The following is a 17,681-nucleotide window of genomic DNA, read 5'->3' on the forward strand; positions in this document are numbered from 1 at the left end:
GGCTTTGTCTGCACTGAGCATAACCCCATAGTCTAGTACTGCAAGGATTGGAAAAATTGGAACATTGGTAAAATGGAACATCAGGAGACTGCAACCTTGGTCGAGATGTGGGCATTATCATTGAGGGCAACCCAAGTAGCTTTGCCAGCAAAAGGTATTTGGGTTGGGAATGGGAGCTGTAGGACAGAAAGGGCACGACTTTGTCTTTGTTCAGTGCTATATTCTTATCACCCTAGAAGAGTAGGCACTCAAATATTTGTGGGCAAGTATCAAGTAGTGACTATAGATGACATGTTTTTGAGCCCAAATGAAATGACTCTAATATGTACTTGTGGGAGTGGAGACTGCAGAGAGCTTGAGTCCTGCCAATGGGGGTAAAGAAGAAATAACTGGGAATATTTGGATCATTGTTACTATGGTAAACATATGACTTCATAGGTGATGAGACACTTGGCTACAAATAAAACTATACTATTCAAGAGGCACAGAAACATCTTTGCTGTTTCTCAAGGGCATCTTCATAGTATGAAAGTGTAAGTGTTACTCAGTCAGTTGTGTCCAGCTCTTGCGACTCCATGGACTGTAGCCCTCCAGGCTCCTTTGACCATGGAATTCTCCATGCAAGAATATTAGAAGAGGTTGTCATTTCCTTCTCCAGGGGATCTTCCCAACCCAGGGATTGAATCCACATCTCCTGCTTGGCAGGCAGATTCTCTACCATCTGAGCTACCAGGGAAGCTCTTATAATAATTACCATTTTATTGGCAAAGTAAAGATGCATCAATTTATGAAGCATCTAATAGATTTTGGATAATGGAACTCTACATAATAGATTTTATATTACTGATGAAGACTCTTCTTTGTTAAATAACATATTTGGTTTCTTACATAAGTCCACCATTTTTACAATATTGTGCTAAATTTTCCTTTAAATGTCAAGTGCTTTGTGAATTGAAGGCTTAAAAATATGTCAAAATAACTTAGTCTTCTTGGATCAGGAATTATATGACAATCCTTTATGCAAAAATTCATCCTCATTCCTTTAAAGGCAAATTGCCTTTAATGAATGAATAAAATGTTCTATATATCATCCATTTAGTTGTTTGAGTCTAAGTAAATGCAGATATTCACCTTGGTTTCCAGTTATAGTTCAGATTCAGATATGACTGAGGCTTTGTAAAGAGGAAAATGGCTTCAGGAAAATGAGAGCTTTTCAAAATTAACTAATCTCCATAAGCCAAAATGGCTACAAGAAGCTCTCAAATAAGGTTACACTTTAAAAGAACAATTACTTTAAGATAGAAGAAAGAACATCCCTAACTGAGAATTAAGAGTGACTTTGATTGTCCAAACTCCTGATGCTGCACTAGCTGCTGCTGCTGCTGCGAAGTCACTTCAGTCATGTCCGACTCTGTGCGACCCCATAGACGGCAGCTCAGGCTCTCCCGTCCCTGGGATTCTCCAGGCAAGAACACTGGAGTGGGTTGCCATTTCCTTCTCCAATGCATGAAAGTGAAAAGTGAAAGTGAAGTCGCTCAGTCGTGTCTGACTCTTAGTGACCCCATGGACTGCAGCCCACCAGGCTCCTCCATCCGTGGGATTTTCCAGGCAAGAGTACTGGAGTGGGGTGCCATTAACTACAAAAGCAATTAACACAGGATGATGATCATACATTTGCTTCTGAGCATTCATTTAGTTTTGATGCTATGCTCCCCAAATTTCTCTCTGTTCTAAGAGGTTTAGGTCCTCTTAGTCACTTCCTGTTGTTTTGTTCTGCTGCTTCCATACTGTCTATACTTGACTTTTCCCAGTCTGGGAGGAGAGTTCAAGTTCGGTGGTTATGGCTTATTCAGCCAAACTTAGGATGGTCTGGGCTTAAGGTAATCTTTGCTCTTTTGAAAACCACTTTCATTTTCAACATTTTGATCTTATCCTGAGGACACAAGTCATTAAAGAATCCTGAGTCAGGAAAGTAACAATATCTTGTTTGTTTGCTTTTTTAAGCTTTACTTTGACTATAATGTGGGGAATGGATTAGAAGTTAGACATGGTAAGAGATGGAGGCAGACAGACCAGTCAGATTGTACTAGTCCAGCTGAGAGATGGTGTGGGGCCAGAACTAAAGTAGAGTCAGCTGGTTTGAAGAGAAATGTGTGAAGACCAAAGATTTAGGAGGCAGAAGCAACAAGGGACTTCCCAGGCGGCAGAGTAGTAAAGAATACTTCTGCCAATGCAGGAGACGCAAGTTCAATTCCTGGGTAGGGAAGATCCCCCGGAATAGGAAATGGCAAACCACTCTAGCATTCTTGCCTGGGAAATTCCATGGACAGAGGACCCTGGCGGGTTACAGTTCATGGGGGTGCAAAGAATTGGACATGACTGAGCAACTGAACATGAGAAGCAAAAGGACTGAACAATGGCATAAAACTCTGATTTATAGATATCACTTAACCTCCTAACACTTGGCCATTTTAATGGTCATCTAAGAGGTGTTGAAAAATGGTTAAAGTCTTGATTTTTCAAAAATATTGTTTAATTGTCAGATGAACAGTAGCAAATACTTATTTTGTCGAGGAGAAATCTGCTAGCTTTCTTAATAGTAATAGTAACATTTTCTGAAGTTAGGTCAATGAATCTAATAATCTTATAAAGCTCTGTTCCTCTATTTCTAGTAGATGAGGATGCTCACACAATGAATATTTACTGAGTGCCTGGGTAACAGATTGTTCTTTAAAAAACAAAGCAAAACAAAAACACAGAAGCAGCAGGAAACTGACAGAATTAAAAGAGAAAAGAAATATTTTCTATAATTTATTTGGAGCTATGAAAGTTATTGAAGTATAATACTTGCCTCGAACATTTCCCAACAGCTGAAATTAATTTTTATGCCTAAGCAAGATACTGCATGGTGGTGAAACATATAAGGTTCACTGATTTTGAATATTCTATTCAAAATATCTCGAAAGAAAAAATACTGTGCAGTCAACTTTTGAACTAGTAGAACGACTGAAGCATAAAGGAGAATAAGCAAAAGAGATGTTTCAATACTGTATAAACATGGAATTCAATTTTCTTCCACAAAATATTCAACTTAATTTTAGGTGTTATTAATTAACCTTGCCTGTATTAATAAGCAGTTTTTAAAACTTTCCTGCTCTCAGAGAAGCTAGCTAGAAAGAGAGTCTTAATTCTGAACTTAGAAATGTTTCCAATTACATATATCCTTATGTCAATATATAGGACATGCAACTGAACATCTAGAATATCCTTATTAGTTGAGTAATATATAATAGGAATGATATGAATAAGTTATAGAGCAACATCTCATAGATATTATCCAATTGTGCTTTCATTCATTTGAATGTGATTATTTTGAAAAAGGTCTTAGTCCATAAGGTCCAACCCTTTATGTTTATTTCCATTTGTACCATCCTTTAGAGGCTATCTGTTTTATGAAGATTTTTTTTGGTCTCTGCATTTTGTTTATGCTATACATGCCAAATAGATCTCCCAAGATGAAACTCTGAGCTCATTTGGAAGTAATTTTTGGTAGCACATGAATCAGAACTCTTATTTTCTTGTCAGCACTACTGGTATTTTATTGTTTCCATCTATAGTCCAATATGCTTTTAAGTGCCAAGAACCCTAAGGCTAAACACACAAAGCACTAAGAAAATGGGAACTTTTGGCGATGACAACTTTGGCCTCTCTTTCAGGGCTATTCCCTCCCCTGGGAGAGTAAAATCACTTTAAGTGCACTATGAAACAGGGCCATGATGAGCACAGATGATTGACTGAAGTTGGTGATGTTGATTTAGGAGTCTTCGGCTTATAGGTCAGGTGTAAAACCCTTAAACCTGCTTGTCAAAGTCAGCTTGTCAGAGTCCTATGGATTTTTCCAGACTGCCTAAATGTCACTTTCTCTTTGACAGCTTCTCTGGGCAGCTCTGGCAGGGTTAGGCAGCTCCTCTTTTGTATTATTATAGCACCTGATATATTCCTATAGCAGCACTTATCAAACTATACTGCATTTGTCCATCTCCCTCCACTCATGGATAGAGATAAACCATTCTCTTCCTTTTTTCTCTGGACTAGAGCATTACCAAAATCACGCTGGCTCTCAACAAGTAATAACTGAATGGATGGGCAAAGAATGACTAGTAATTCTCTCCATCTGCACAGAATAGGTTATGCCGTGTTCTCACATCGTGGTGAGGAGGACATGGAAGGAATTATCACCCATATTTTATAAATGAGGAAACTCCAGAGATGTTATATGATTAATCCAACCTCAAAACAGCTAAAAAGTTGCATACCTACTTTTCATGCCAGTAAGTTGACAAGGATTTGTAAATAGAAGTAGTAGTATTCAGTAGGACAGATGGCAATGGCTGACAAAAGATACAATGTAGGAGTGGTTACCTGTTATGAAAGCTCCCAAACTCTTAGCAGGTTCTCAAAAAGGTAACTTCCATGCACACAAAACCAGACTTCAGGTATTTACAACAAGAATGATTTGTGACAAATAAATCATTTCCCTGTATTCAAGCTACACCCACAGTGAAGCCAGGAGACAAAGACATAACCTGTTTATGTATGTAATACAAATCTCTTTCTCTCAAAGTCCCACCATTAATCATAGACTCTAAAAAGAAAGAAGTGCTTAGAGATCAGTAGTGTAATTCTGTCATCTCCTAACTAGCTAGAAAGATAAATGACTTAACCTAACCACATAGCTTATTTGTGAGAGCACCAGGACATACAATTAGTTCTTATCATTAATATCCTTAGTTTTTTAAAATTATGATTGAGAGATAATATAACTATAGCTCTTAGGAAGTCTTCTAAGCAACTGGATAATAAGACTAAACATAGGCTGTCACAGAAAAATTGTCCTTAAATAAATGTTGCAACATGAGAGAAGTATAGCAAATTTTACTTTGTGTCCATGTATTGGGGAGGTGAGGGGCACATAATATGACAAGCAGTGTTTTAGGATACCATTCATGTTAAAACAAAATCCTTTTTCATAGAGATTGACAATATTAATTACATTTATTTATCTCTTTATTCACCCATAGACATTGATGCTATCCAAACAATTATTTGATTTCTCTTTTCCATGTGTCAATTGAAGTGTATTTACCAGTCCCCAATCCTTTTAACAGATTTTTTATTATTTTAAAAAATAATTCAAGTAGTTATAAACTGAGTGTGTTCCTATGTTCATGTCATATTTACAACTTTAAAGTTTTGAAAAAAACAACTCTACCAATAGAACATGTTTTACTACTAAAAAATAAAATATGCATGCCTAGTAAGGGGCAAAGAACAAAGGCCAAACTAAGCTAATATTCGCAATAAAAAATAAGACAAATAATCATATTTATGAAAGTTTTTAATTTACTTTCTATTTCCAAAGCTGGGGTGTACTCTGGGTCACATGTCCTAAATCAGCAAATGAAAGCAAATGTTTTCTACAAGTATGTTTGTAGCTCATAGACCATGTAAATGACACCAAAATCAAATTATTTCATGGGGCCAATACCATCAATTAAAAGAGAGAGCCTTATTTAGCAAATAATTGCTTTGAGGATAGAAACATACCTCAAACTGCAATGAATTAGTTTGTTGACAGATCTTCCTGCTGGGCATAATTGCTAGAATTCCTTCTTTAAAAAATGGACTTGTTCAATATCAACTATTGTGCACATCTTTATGTTATGATCATAAAGATCACAGAGACTGTGCTTTACTATGCCTTCACTGAATGTAAAGAAGTATTTCCACAGCATTTATACAACAAAGTTTTTGCTTTCCTCTAGCATCATAACTGGCACCCTGATGATCTACCTCCAATTAATGCTAATATTTACCATTTCCCCCAAGAGTTACAGTGTGAAGAAGGACAGCCCACATTATTAAAGAAACTTTAGGTATTCCAGGCCATTTATATTGTCCAATTTAGAATCAATTTCTCATCTAGACTATGAAAGAAACTAGTTCATCAATCAAAGCATTTTAATACATTGAGTAAAAAAGGATTTTAGATGTTAATTTTTAAGCTAGGTCAAATTATAATATTATGCTGTTTAAAGAATCAGGGTCATTTGAGTATCAACTCATTCACTTTCTATAAAATTTCAGCAGGAAAATTCCCATGTGTGCCTAAAGTTGAAGATAATTCATTTAGGTTCCCATTATATGGTAAGCCAGCCAACAATTTTTATCCATGTCACAGGTATAAAATAACTGTCAATTCCTGTTAAAGGGCTATAACATGAAATTAATGTTGTCAATCGGTACATAAAATAAAATTCTTATGGAAGAAACCACTTAAAAACCAAAGCAACAAGCCTTGCAAGATTTGCATATTACTCACCAGGAACAAAGTTCGAAAGTTGCTGAGATCACCAAAGAATTCTTCTATGCTCACAGTCTTAGAGTCAAAAATAAAGTATTCTCCAAGATTCTCATAGAGCTTTACCATGTTGTTGTGCATGGTGAGTAGTTTTTCATACTGGTCTCTGGCACTCTTTGTAAAGCTGTAGCTTTCTGTTAAGGAACATGATCCACATAGTACCTTAAAGGCAATCATTAGATGTTAAGATCGAATTATACCATCATTTCTGTAAATACTTCTGCATTACTTTGCTAAGGTTACCATGACAAAATACCACAGACTGAGTAACTTAACAGAAATTCATTTTCTCATAGTTTAACAGGCTAGCAATCCAATATGAAGCTGTCAGCAAATCTGTCGTCTTCTGTGACTTCTCTCCTTGGCTTGCAGATGACGGCTTTCTTTCTGTGTCATTACCTGGAGGTCCCTCTGTCCTTGTTGTGTGCGTCCTAATCTCTGCTTAACAGGACGCTAGTTATATTGTATTAGGGCCCACACCCTAAGGATCTCATTTTAACTTATTTACCTCTCTAAATGTCCTATTTCCAAATACAGTCACATTTGGAAGTTTTGAGGGTAAGGGCTTCAACGTATGAATTTGGAGTGGGTGGTTCACAATTCAGCCCATAACAACTTGCTGGAGTCATTACATCGTTTATTGCACTTTGAAAATCTATAAATGAGGCAGAACTATTCAAGGTATAACCACGAACATGTTTGCTAAGTGAAAGCACAGAAGTACAAACATCAGAAAACTGCCTCATATCTTTTTATGAGCTAGATAAGGTAAAAGGAAATAGCAATAAGAACTTAGGGGGAAAGTATGTATTTTCTGTGTTAAATACACATTCTATATAGGTAAAGAGGTTACAGTGAATTTTGTATATAGGTTTTGTATCTGTATGTGTGTGTATATACATATACATATATCCCATATAAGGAGGGGGAAGGAAAGAGAGAGAAAGATGGGAGGAGAGGAAGAACTATGGAGAGAAAGGGAGAAGAAGGGAGGGGAGAGAGGGGGAGAGAGACATTCTACTGTATGTCTAGAAACTTAATCACCCAAATGGCTTTTTATAACCCAAAATGCTGTTTGTTGAGCCTGAGCCCTGGGCCCTGAGGATTGTAATTCTAATATTCCCAGATGTTGCTGCAACTGCCAGTGTGTATAACCCAATAGGACCATATGACGCCTTCCCAAGACAGACCCCTTCCCCATATTCTCTGCTTTAGCTCCTCTCTGAAGCACCTAGATAATAGTATCTGTTGCCCATTTCCTAAGCTGTTTTACAAATGCTAAAAACCCCCACCAAATGCAAGATATTTAACTACTTGATGAACTTGTGCACTTAGCCCCCAGGTCTACGGGCGCCTAAGGATTGGTGACATTAACCCTTGTGATATCACCCTGTTACTTCACCATCAACCAACCAACCAAGAGAATAGTACATGTGCTGATCACATACCCTAAGACACCTCCCCACCAAAATCAGTCTTTAAAAATGCTTTGCTAAAAAACCCTTCAGGGAATTTGGGGGTGTTAAGCACAAGCCACCCAGACACTTTATCCTTGTCTGACGCCTATAATATTAATAAATGCTACAGTGTCCTTCACCATAACCTGGTGTCAGTAGATTGGCTTTACTGCGTGCAGGCAAGTGGACCCAAATTTGGTTCAGTAATAGCAGGACTACACTTAAAACAGTAATATATTTCAAAAGAGTATTTGTTTTAAAATTAATTACATCACTGCTTTAAAACTTTTTATCGTAAAAGTCATAACAACAACCACTACTACCAAAGCAAAAAAGGAACCAGATATGTAAATGGGTCCATCATTGAAAAAGCAAGAGAGTTCCAGAAAAACATCTATGCCAAAGCCTTTGACTGTGTGGATCACAACAAACTGTGGAAAATTCTTCAAGAGATGGGAATACCAGACCACCTGACCTGCCTCTTGAGAAATTTGTATGCAGGTCAGGAAAGAACAGTTAGAACTGGACATGGAACAACAGACTGGTTCCAAATAGGAAAAGGAGTACATCAAGGCTGTATATTGTCACCCTGCTTATTTAACTTATATGCAGAGTACATCATGAGAAACGCGGGGCTGGAGGAAGCACAAGCTGGAATCAAGATTGCCGGGAGAACTATCAATAACCTCAGATATGCAGATGACACCACCCTTATGGCAGAAAGTGAGGAAGAACTAAAGAGCCTCTTGATGAAAGTGAAAGAGGAGAGTGAAAAAGTTGGCTTCAAGCTCAACATTTAGAAAACTAAGATCATGGCATCCGATCCCATCACTTCATGGGAAATAGATGGGGAAACAGTGGCTGACTTTGTTTTTCTGGGCTCCAAAATCACTGCAGATGGTGACTGCAGCCATGAAATTAAAAGACACTTAATCCTTGGAAGGAAAGTTATGATCAACCTAGACAGCATATTAAAAAGCAGAGACATTACTTTCCCAACAAAGGTCCGTCTAGTCAAGGCTACGGTTTTTCCAGTGGTCATGTATAAATGTGAGAGTTGGACTGTAAAGAAAGCTGAGTGCTGAAGGATTGATGCTTTTGAACTGTGGTGTTGGAGAAGACTTTAGAGTCCCTTGGACTGCAGGAGATCCAACCAGTCCATCCTAAGGGAGATCAGTCCTGGGTGTTCATTGGAAGGACTGATGTTGAAGCTGAAACTCCAATATTTTGGCCACCTGATGCGAAGAGCTGACTCATTTGAATAGATCCTGAAGTTGGGGAAGATTGAAGGCAGGAGAAGAAGGGGACGACAGAAGATGAGATGGTTAGATGGTATTAGCGACTCAATGGCCATGAGTTTGGGTAAACATCGGGAGTTGATGATGGACAGGGAGGCCTGGCGTGCTACGGATCATGGCGTCCCAATGAGTCGGACATGACTGAGTGACTGAACTGAACTGAAATGTATCTCATTATGTACATATTTATAGAAAGCAATTATCAACTTTATTCCTGATTATAGAAGATATATAGAAAATCACTTCTTTAGGTGACTCAGAAATATAAAAACAAAAGTAAACTAAAATTTCTAACAAATCAGTGTTGTGAACATTTTAGAGCATTTCCTTCTTTTCTTTCTTCTATGGCTGAAAACTTTTGAATGTTAATTGATAAGAATGCTTCAGAGAAAGGTAAGTAGACTAACCACGAAGAATACAAAGGAAACCAAATATACCTTTCACAATTAAAGTTAAGTCTATTAAAAATCAATAATCATCACAGAAGCAAAATGTTTTAAAACACAAAGGTATTCGACTGTGTGATATGTGTGCTAAGTCGCTTCAGTTATGTCCAACTCTTTGCATCCCCATGACTGTAGCCCATCAGGCTCCTCTGTCCATGGGATTCTCCAGGGAAGAATACTGGAGTGGGTTGCCATGCCCTCCTGCATGGGATGTTCCTGATCCAGGAATCAAACCCACATCTCTTACATCCTGTGTTGGCATGCAGGCTCTTTACCACTAGTGCCACCTGGGAAGACCATTACTATGACTTGTTAAAAAAGAGTAACAGTACAGTTGTGGGTGTGCTATTTTAAGATCCACTACAGGGTCTGGAAAAGACCCTGATGCTGGCAAAGACAGAAGGCAAGAGGAAAAGGAGATCACAGAGGATGAGATGGTTGGATGGCATCACCAACTCAATGGACGTGAGTTTGAGCAAGCTCTGAGAGACGGTGAAGGATAGGGAAGCTTGGTGTGCTACAGTCCATGGGGTTGCAAAGAGTTGGACACAACTGAGCAACTGAACAACGACAACAACAGGGTCGGGAAGATCCCCTGCAGGAGAACATGGCAACCCACTCCAGTATTTTTGCTTAAGGAATCCCATGGACAGAGAAGCCTGGTGGGCTATAGTCATGGTGACGCAAGAGTCCAACATGACTGAAGTGACCTAGTATATGCATCCACTCATGCACGCGTGCATGATGTATTCACATTTTGTGATAGTATTATTTTATCAGGTACTGATAACTATGTCTTCTTGAAATGCTAGATTTTATAAAATTTTCTGAATTCTTCAGTGTGTTTTATTACAACCTGGGGCCAAATATATTTTCCATGGGAACACAGCTCTATTTTCACAATGGAAGTCAGTAGGGAAATCAGACTATTTCTGGAAAATTACTTTGCAGCTGACATTTATGCGATGTAGCAGGATTTTAAAAGTGAGATGCCCCCCTTCCTAGGTTCCTTCTTATGCTACTTAAACCTCTTCCTTGCTAAGGAGTCATATTAAATCTTTCAATCCTCAAGTCCATTTTGCTGTCAGTAGACCTGGAAGAATTAATGCATTTCTGACTTACTCTCCTTTCTTTTTACCAACAAAAGGGTTACATGTAATGCTACCTGATTTTCCCTCTGAGAATACCATATTTGTTTGATTTTTAGGAGATTGTTGAACATCCTATTTGAGACCTGCAGAAATAAGACAGTTCTCTTTATTCCTTGCCACAGAATGAAAGTGAAATTTTTGTTCTCTAGTTTCTCTTGCCTAAATAAAACAGATTCATGCCAGACTTGGTAAGAACACGCACTTTGCAAAGGTCACTTACTTACATCCTATTTGCAGCAAGATACTAAACCATGTGTACTTCAGAAGGCTCAACATCTGTACAACATGGAGAAAAAGCTAAAGATTAAAAAAAGGCAAAAAACTGTACATTTCCCATTTATCATAACACAATTTTCCGCCAGCTAAAATATGCCCATGTGGTGATACACAATTTCACAAATTTGTTCTCCTAGAAGAAAAACTGATTTCAGAAATTCTGTCTGTATACCAAAGTGAGAAAATCTGAAAAATTCTGGGAAAGCTGCAGCTTAGAATTAATAACTGGGGAGCAGCCCAATCTCCAAGTCCTTCACTTCTCTTCACAGTGATTACTTTGTAAAAGGGATGGAGGGCATGAGTCAGTACTGAAATCTTTCACAATCACAACCCTGTCACCAAATCCTACTTGGGATTCTGCAGATAAAAAAGAACTAGACACCATCATTTCTTTCCACTTCTTTATTTTCAGTCATTTTTAAAATTTTCTATTTTTGAGCAGCTACTAGATACAAGATACTGGTTAGTATTCTGCTAAGCACTGTGCTCTATACAATGATCATTAAAACCTAATCCAGACCCCGAAGCAGTTTATAATCTAACATTACAAGCAATTCTACTTATTAATTTGCATTTGTTGCTATTTACAATACACTATGTTCCATATCCTTCAAACCACCTTATCAAAAAGGCAGAGAAATACCACTATTTCAATTTTTAGAGTTGTGAAAAGTAGATAAAAGGCACTCATTTTATCAATGAAACTGTAAACATAATAAATTACATTCCCTGCCCCCCCCCCAAAAAAGGCACTCATCCATCTAAGTGAATATACCATCTCAAAACATGTCTCCTTGGCACAGATTATTTTGAGCTGATTGAGAAAGAGCAGACAGAGGAAAAGCTCTGAAAAGGGTAAAAGTTACCCTTTTGAAAGGGAAATTTCCACTTATAAAGGAAATCTCCACTGGTTAAGGATGTGTTCCTCTGTGGACCAGAAAGAGAAAGTGAAAGTGAAAGTCACTCAGCATGTCCAATCCTTTGTGACCCCATGGACTGGAATTATCCAGGCTAGAATACTGGAGTGGGTAGTCATTCCCTTCTCCAGGGGATCTTCCCAACCCAGGGATTGAACCCAGGTCTCCCACATTGCAGGCAGATTCTTTACCAGCTGAGTTACCAGGAAGAGAAGGATGACTCTAAATCACCAGAGAATCAAGGATATCAAGAGTATCACTGGTGAAGTTGCCTTTAGCTGAAGGTAGTTATTTAAGCTGGTGACTTAGGCTACTTTGGGGAGTTTCTCATTTTTTTTTTGCATATCTGCTACATACACATGAGGTATACATGTTTATTAACTTATATCTAGTTTTCTCTTGTTATTCTGTCTTTATTATAGAGCGACCAGGGGGTGGGTCCTGTCAATTCCTCAGAAGGGTAGAGAAAAAATTATTTTTCCTCCTCTAGAGTACACATCATAATCCCTTGCATGATACTAGTTTAATATTCTTTTCATATGGTAGGAATGTATTATTTATAATGACAATGACCATGTTGCCAAATTTAACATTCACCCCTCTGTCCTCCTTTTGATGTCTCACCCACATGAAACATTTAGCCTGTTTTCTTCGTTTCTATGACACACACCCTCATGCTTAAAATATTTTTCTCTTATCTCCTCTCCTTCTCTGAGAACTTCCATAAAATGTTAGAGGACCCTGAGCGCTTGGTCCTGAGTCCTCTGTCTATAGTCTTCCTAACTGACCTCAGCAATTCACATGACTTGAAATACCATCTACATTGATGACTCCCAAATTATACTTGTAGCCCCTGTCTCTCCTCTGAGATGCTTCTATAATCAACAGCCTGCTTTTCATCTCTACCTTTTATTTTTCAAGGCCTCTATTGGTGTCTCAAATGTAAATCCTCTCCTCAAAAGCCTCTGTTCTTTCCCATGATACTTGTAACAAAATCCAATTTCATTCTCAAGCTTTATGAGGTTCTACATGATCTGGTTTTTACCCACCTCTGCAACCTAATCTCATCTCATTCTCCCTCTTCAGCAATATGCCCAGACTCATCAACCTTCTTTCTCTTCCTTGTGCTTAGCAAGTTCTCATACCCAACCCAGGGCCCTTTCACTTGCTCCTCTTTCTGCCCAGAATGTTTCTTTTTCACCAGGTCATTCAACTTCAGCTCAATCATCACCTCCTCAGAGATGCTTTTCCCAACCTTCCAATATGAAATGTCCACTCTCATCACTATTACTTTGGCCTATTTTATTTCATTCTGAGTCAGAACTTATTACTATGTAACATTATCATTTTTATTTATTTACCTGTTCATTGACAATTTCCCTCATTTAAAAATATAGCTGAACAGAGTAGACCACGCCTGTCTTGTTGACCACTGCCTCTCTGAAAACAGCTCTTTTCTGTTTGCCCATTTCTGTTCCCCTCTAAAAGAACCTAACTACAGGAATGAGATCACTATGTAATATAACCTAACTCCTAATTCATGCTCTCCTGAATGCACACCACATCTTGCCTAATGTGTTGGTTCTTTTCCTAGATAAAAATAAGTGAGAACAAAGAATTAAGTAGTTATAGAAGGACTAGCTCTCTACCCTCAACTGTTCCATTAGTTATCCTGCTGGCAGATCATGCAGGCAGGACACCATCTGAAGACAGACTCAACCAGTCTGCACACAATAAAGAATGATGCAGAATCCAACTTCCTGCCTTGATTATTTACTGAGATTCTTCCTCCTTTTACCTTTTAAAACTGTAATGGGCATATATACACTACCATGTATAAAACAGATAGCTAGTGGGAACTTGCTATATAACACAAAGAGCTCAGCCTGGTGCTCTTTGATGTCCTAGAGGGGAGGGGAAAGAGGTTCAACAGGGAGGCAATATATATATATATATATATATACACACACACACACACACACACACACATACATACATATGGCTGAGTGCCGAGGAATTGGTGATTTGGAACTGTGGTGCTAGAGAAGATTCTTGAGAGTCCCTTGGACAGCCTTTGGACCAGGGAAGTCGCAGCCACTTTTCTTCTTACCTCTCTCCTCCTTACCTTCTCATTTAACCCAAGAGCATACAGATAATTCCTTGGACTGCCAGAGAATCAAAGCAGTTAATCCTAAAGGAAAAAACCCTGAATATTCATTGGAAGGACTGGTGCTGAAGATGAAGCTTCAATGTTTTTGGCCAATGCTGCTGAACTCAGATGTCAACAGCCAAATCACTGGAAAAGACCCTGATGCTGGGAAAGATTGAGGGCAAGAGGAGAAGGGGGAGACAGAGGATGAGATGGTTGGATGGCATCACTGACTCAATTAATAGACATGATTTTGAGCAAATTCAGGGAGATAGTGAAGGGCAGGTAAGTCTGGTGTGCTGTAGTTTATGGGGTCACAAAGAGTCAGGCACAACTTATCAACTGAAAAACAATGACTGATTCAGGCTTCCTAGGTGGTGCAGTAGTAAAGAATCTGCCTGACAATGTAGGAGATGCAAGAGAAGAAAGTTTGTTACTTGGGTCAGGAAGATCCCCTGGAGTAGGAAATGGCAACCCACTACCATATTCTTGCCTGGAAAACCCTATGGACAGAGGAGCCTGGCAGGCTCATGTCCATGTCAAAAAGACTCAGATGTGATTGAGCACACAGTACAGCATGGCTAATTCAGGTAATTGTACAGCAGAAACCAACACAACAATGTAAAGCGATTATCTTCCAATTAAAAAAGAAAAAACAAAAACTGTCATTGCTAAGCTGAATCTTGGGAGATGGTCTTGGGACATGAGTCCACCTTCTTCCCAGATTGCCAGCTTTTCTGATTAAAGCACCTCTCCTTTCTATTGACATTTGCCTCGTGATTATTGAGTTTTGAGTGGCAAACAGCCAAACCTTAAGTTTGGTAACAATGGTGTTTGACACATAGCAGAAATAGTAGCAGTGACAGAATAACTAAAATCAATAACAATAATAAAAAAGATCATTATACCTAATCTTTTCTTAAAAAATATACTCTGTGGGTATCATTGTGAATACTTCCCATCAGCTCAGTTCAGTTCAGTGGCTCAGTCATGTCCGACTCTTTGCAACCCAATGGACTGCAGCACACCAGGCCTCCCTGTCCATCACCAACTTCCAGAGCTTGCTCAAACTCATGTCCATCGAGTCAGTGATGCCATCCAACCACCTCATCCTCTGTTGTCCCCTTCTCCTGCCTTTAATCTTTCCCAGCATCAGGGTCTTTTCAAATGAGTCACTTCTTTGCATCAAGTGGATAAAGTATTGGAGTTTCAGCTTCAGTGTCAGTCCATCCAATGAATATTCAGGACTTATTTCCTTTAGGATGGACTGGTTGGATCTCCTTGCAGTCCAAGGGACTCTTAAGAGTCTTCTCCAACACCAAAGTTCAAAAGCATCAATTCTTCGGTGCTCAGCTTTCTTTATAGTCCAACTCTCACATCCATACATGACTACTGGAAAAACCACAAATTTGGACAGACTTTTGTTGGCAGAGTAATGTCTCTGCTTTTTAATATGCTATCTAGGTTGGTCATAACTTTTCTTCCAAGGAGCAAGGGTCTTTTAATTTCACGGCTGCAGTCACCATCTGCAGTGATTTTGGAGCCCCCCAAAATAAAGTCAGCCACTGTTTCCATTGTTTCCCCATTTACTTGCCATGAAGTGATGGGACCAGATGCCATGATCTTAATTTTCTGAATGCTGAATTTTAAGTCAACTTTTTCACTCTCTTCTTTCACTTTCATCAAGAGTCTTTAGTTCTTTGCTTTCTGCCATAAGGCTGGTGTCATCTGCATATCTGAGGTTATTGATATTTCTCCTGGCAATCTTGATTCTAGCTTGTGCTTCATCCAGTCTGGCATTTCTCATGAAGTACTCTGCATTTAAGTTAAATGAGCAGGGTGACAATATGCAGCCTTGATGCACTTCTTTCCCAATTTGGAACCAGGCTGTTGTTCCATGTCCAGTTGTAACTGTTGCTTCTTGACCTGCATACAGATTTCTCAGGAGGCAGGTCAGGTGGTCTGGTATTCCCATCTCTTTCAGAATTTTCCACAGTTTGTTGTGATCTACACAGTCAAAGGTTTGGCATAGTCAATAAAGCAGATGTTTTTCTGGAACTCTCTTGCTTTTTTGATGTTCCAATGGATGTTGGCAATTTGATCTCTGGTTCCTCTGCCTTTTCTAAATCCATCTTGAGCATCTGGAATTTCACAGTTCACATACTGTTGAAGCCTGTCTTGGAGAATTTTGAGCATTACTTTGCTAGCATGTGAGATGGGTGCAATTCTGTGGTAGTTTGAACATTCTTTGGCATTGCCTTTCTTTAGGATTGGAATGAAAACTGACCTTTTCCAGTCCTGTGGCCATGGCTGAGTTTTCCAAATTTGCTGCCATATTGAGTGCAACACTTTCACAGCGTCATCTTTTAGGATTTGAAATAGCTCAACTGCAATTCCATCACCTCCACTAGCTTTTTTTGTAGTGATGCTTTCTAAGGCCGTCTTGACTTCACATTCCAGGATGTCTGGCTCTAGGTGAGTGTTCACACCATCGTCGTTATCTGGGTCATGAAGATCTTTTTTATACAGTTCTTCTGTGTATTTTTGCCACCTCTTAATATCTTATGCTTCTGTTAGGACCATACCATTTCTGTTCTTTACTGAGCCCATCTTTGCATGAAATGTTCCCTTGGTATCTCTAATTTTCTTGAAGAGATTTTTAGTCTTTCCCAATCTATTGTTCTCTTCAGTTTCTTTTCAATGATTGCCGAGCAAGGCTTTCTTATTTCTCCTTGCTATTCTTTGGAACTCTGCATTCAAATGGGTATATCTTTCCTTTTCTCCTTTGCCTTTTGCTTCTCTTCTTTTCACAGCTATTTGCAAGGCCTCCTGAGACAATCATTTTGTCTTTTTGCATTTCTTTTTCTTTGGGATGGTCTTGATCACTGCTCCTCTACAATATCATGAACCTCCATCCATAGTTCTTCAGGCACGCCATCAGATCTAATCCCTTGAATCTATTTGTCACTTCTACTGTATAATTATAATGGATTTGATTTAGGTCATACCCGAATGGTCTAGTGGTTTTCCCTACTTCTTCAATTTAAGTCTGAATTTGGCAATAAGGAGTTCATAATCTGAGCCACAGTCAGCTCCCAGTCTTGTTTTTCCTGACTGTATAGAACTTATCCATCTTTGGCTGCAAAAAATATAATCAATCTGATTTCTTCCCTGAGAGCTCAGTTGGTTAAGAAATCTGCCTGCAGTGCAGGAAACCCCAATTCAATTCCTGGGTCGGGAAGATCTGCTGGAGAAGGGATAGTCTACCCACTCCAGTGTTCTTGGGCTTCCATGTGGCTCAGCTGATAAAGAATCTGCCTGCAATGCTGGAGACCATGGTTCAACCTCTGGGTTGAGAAGATCCCTTGGAGAAAGGAAAGGCTACCCAACTCTAGTATTCTGGCCTGGAGAATTACATGGACTGTATAGTATGGGGTTGCAAAGAGTCGGACAAAACTGAGCAACTTTCAAACTTTCATTCTGCTGCTGCTGCTGCTAAGTCGCTTCAGTCGTGTCCGACTCTGTGCGACCCCATAGATGGCAGCCCACCAGGCTCCCCCGTCCCT

General features: G+C 39.0%; 1 protein-coding gene across 10 annotated transcripts in view; it reads right to left on the bottom strand.

The window, feature by feature from the left end:
* Positions 1-17,681, bottom strand: part of DIAPH2 (diaphanous related formin 2) — a 1,048,054-nt gene that overhangs the window by 300,310 nt on the left and 730,063 nt on the right. For all 10 annotated transcript variants that reach the window (XM_025277003.3, XM_025277005.3, XM_025277006.3 and 7 more), the window contains one exon: positions 6,383-6,547. In XM_025277003.3, coding sequence (XP_025132788.1) covers positions 6,383-6,547 — 165 coding nt within the window. The remainder of the gene's footprint in view (positions 1-6,382; positions 6,548-17,681) is intronic.

The sequence above is a fragment of the Bubalus bubalis genome, chromosome X, assembly GCF_019923935.1.
Source record: "Bubalus bubalis isolate 160015118507 breed Murrah chromosome X, NDDB_SH_1, whole genome shotgun sequence".
Lineage (NCBI taxonomy): Eukaryota > Metazoa > Chordata > Mammalia > Artiodactyla > Bovidae > Bubalus > Bubalus bubalis.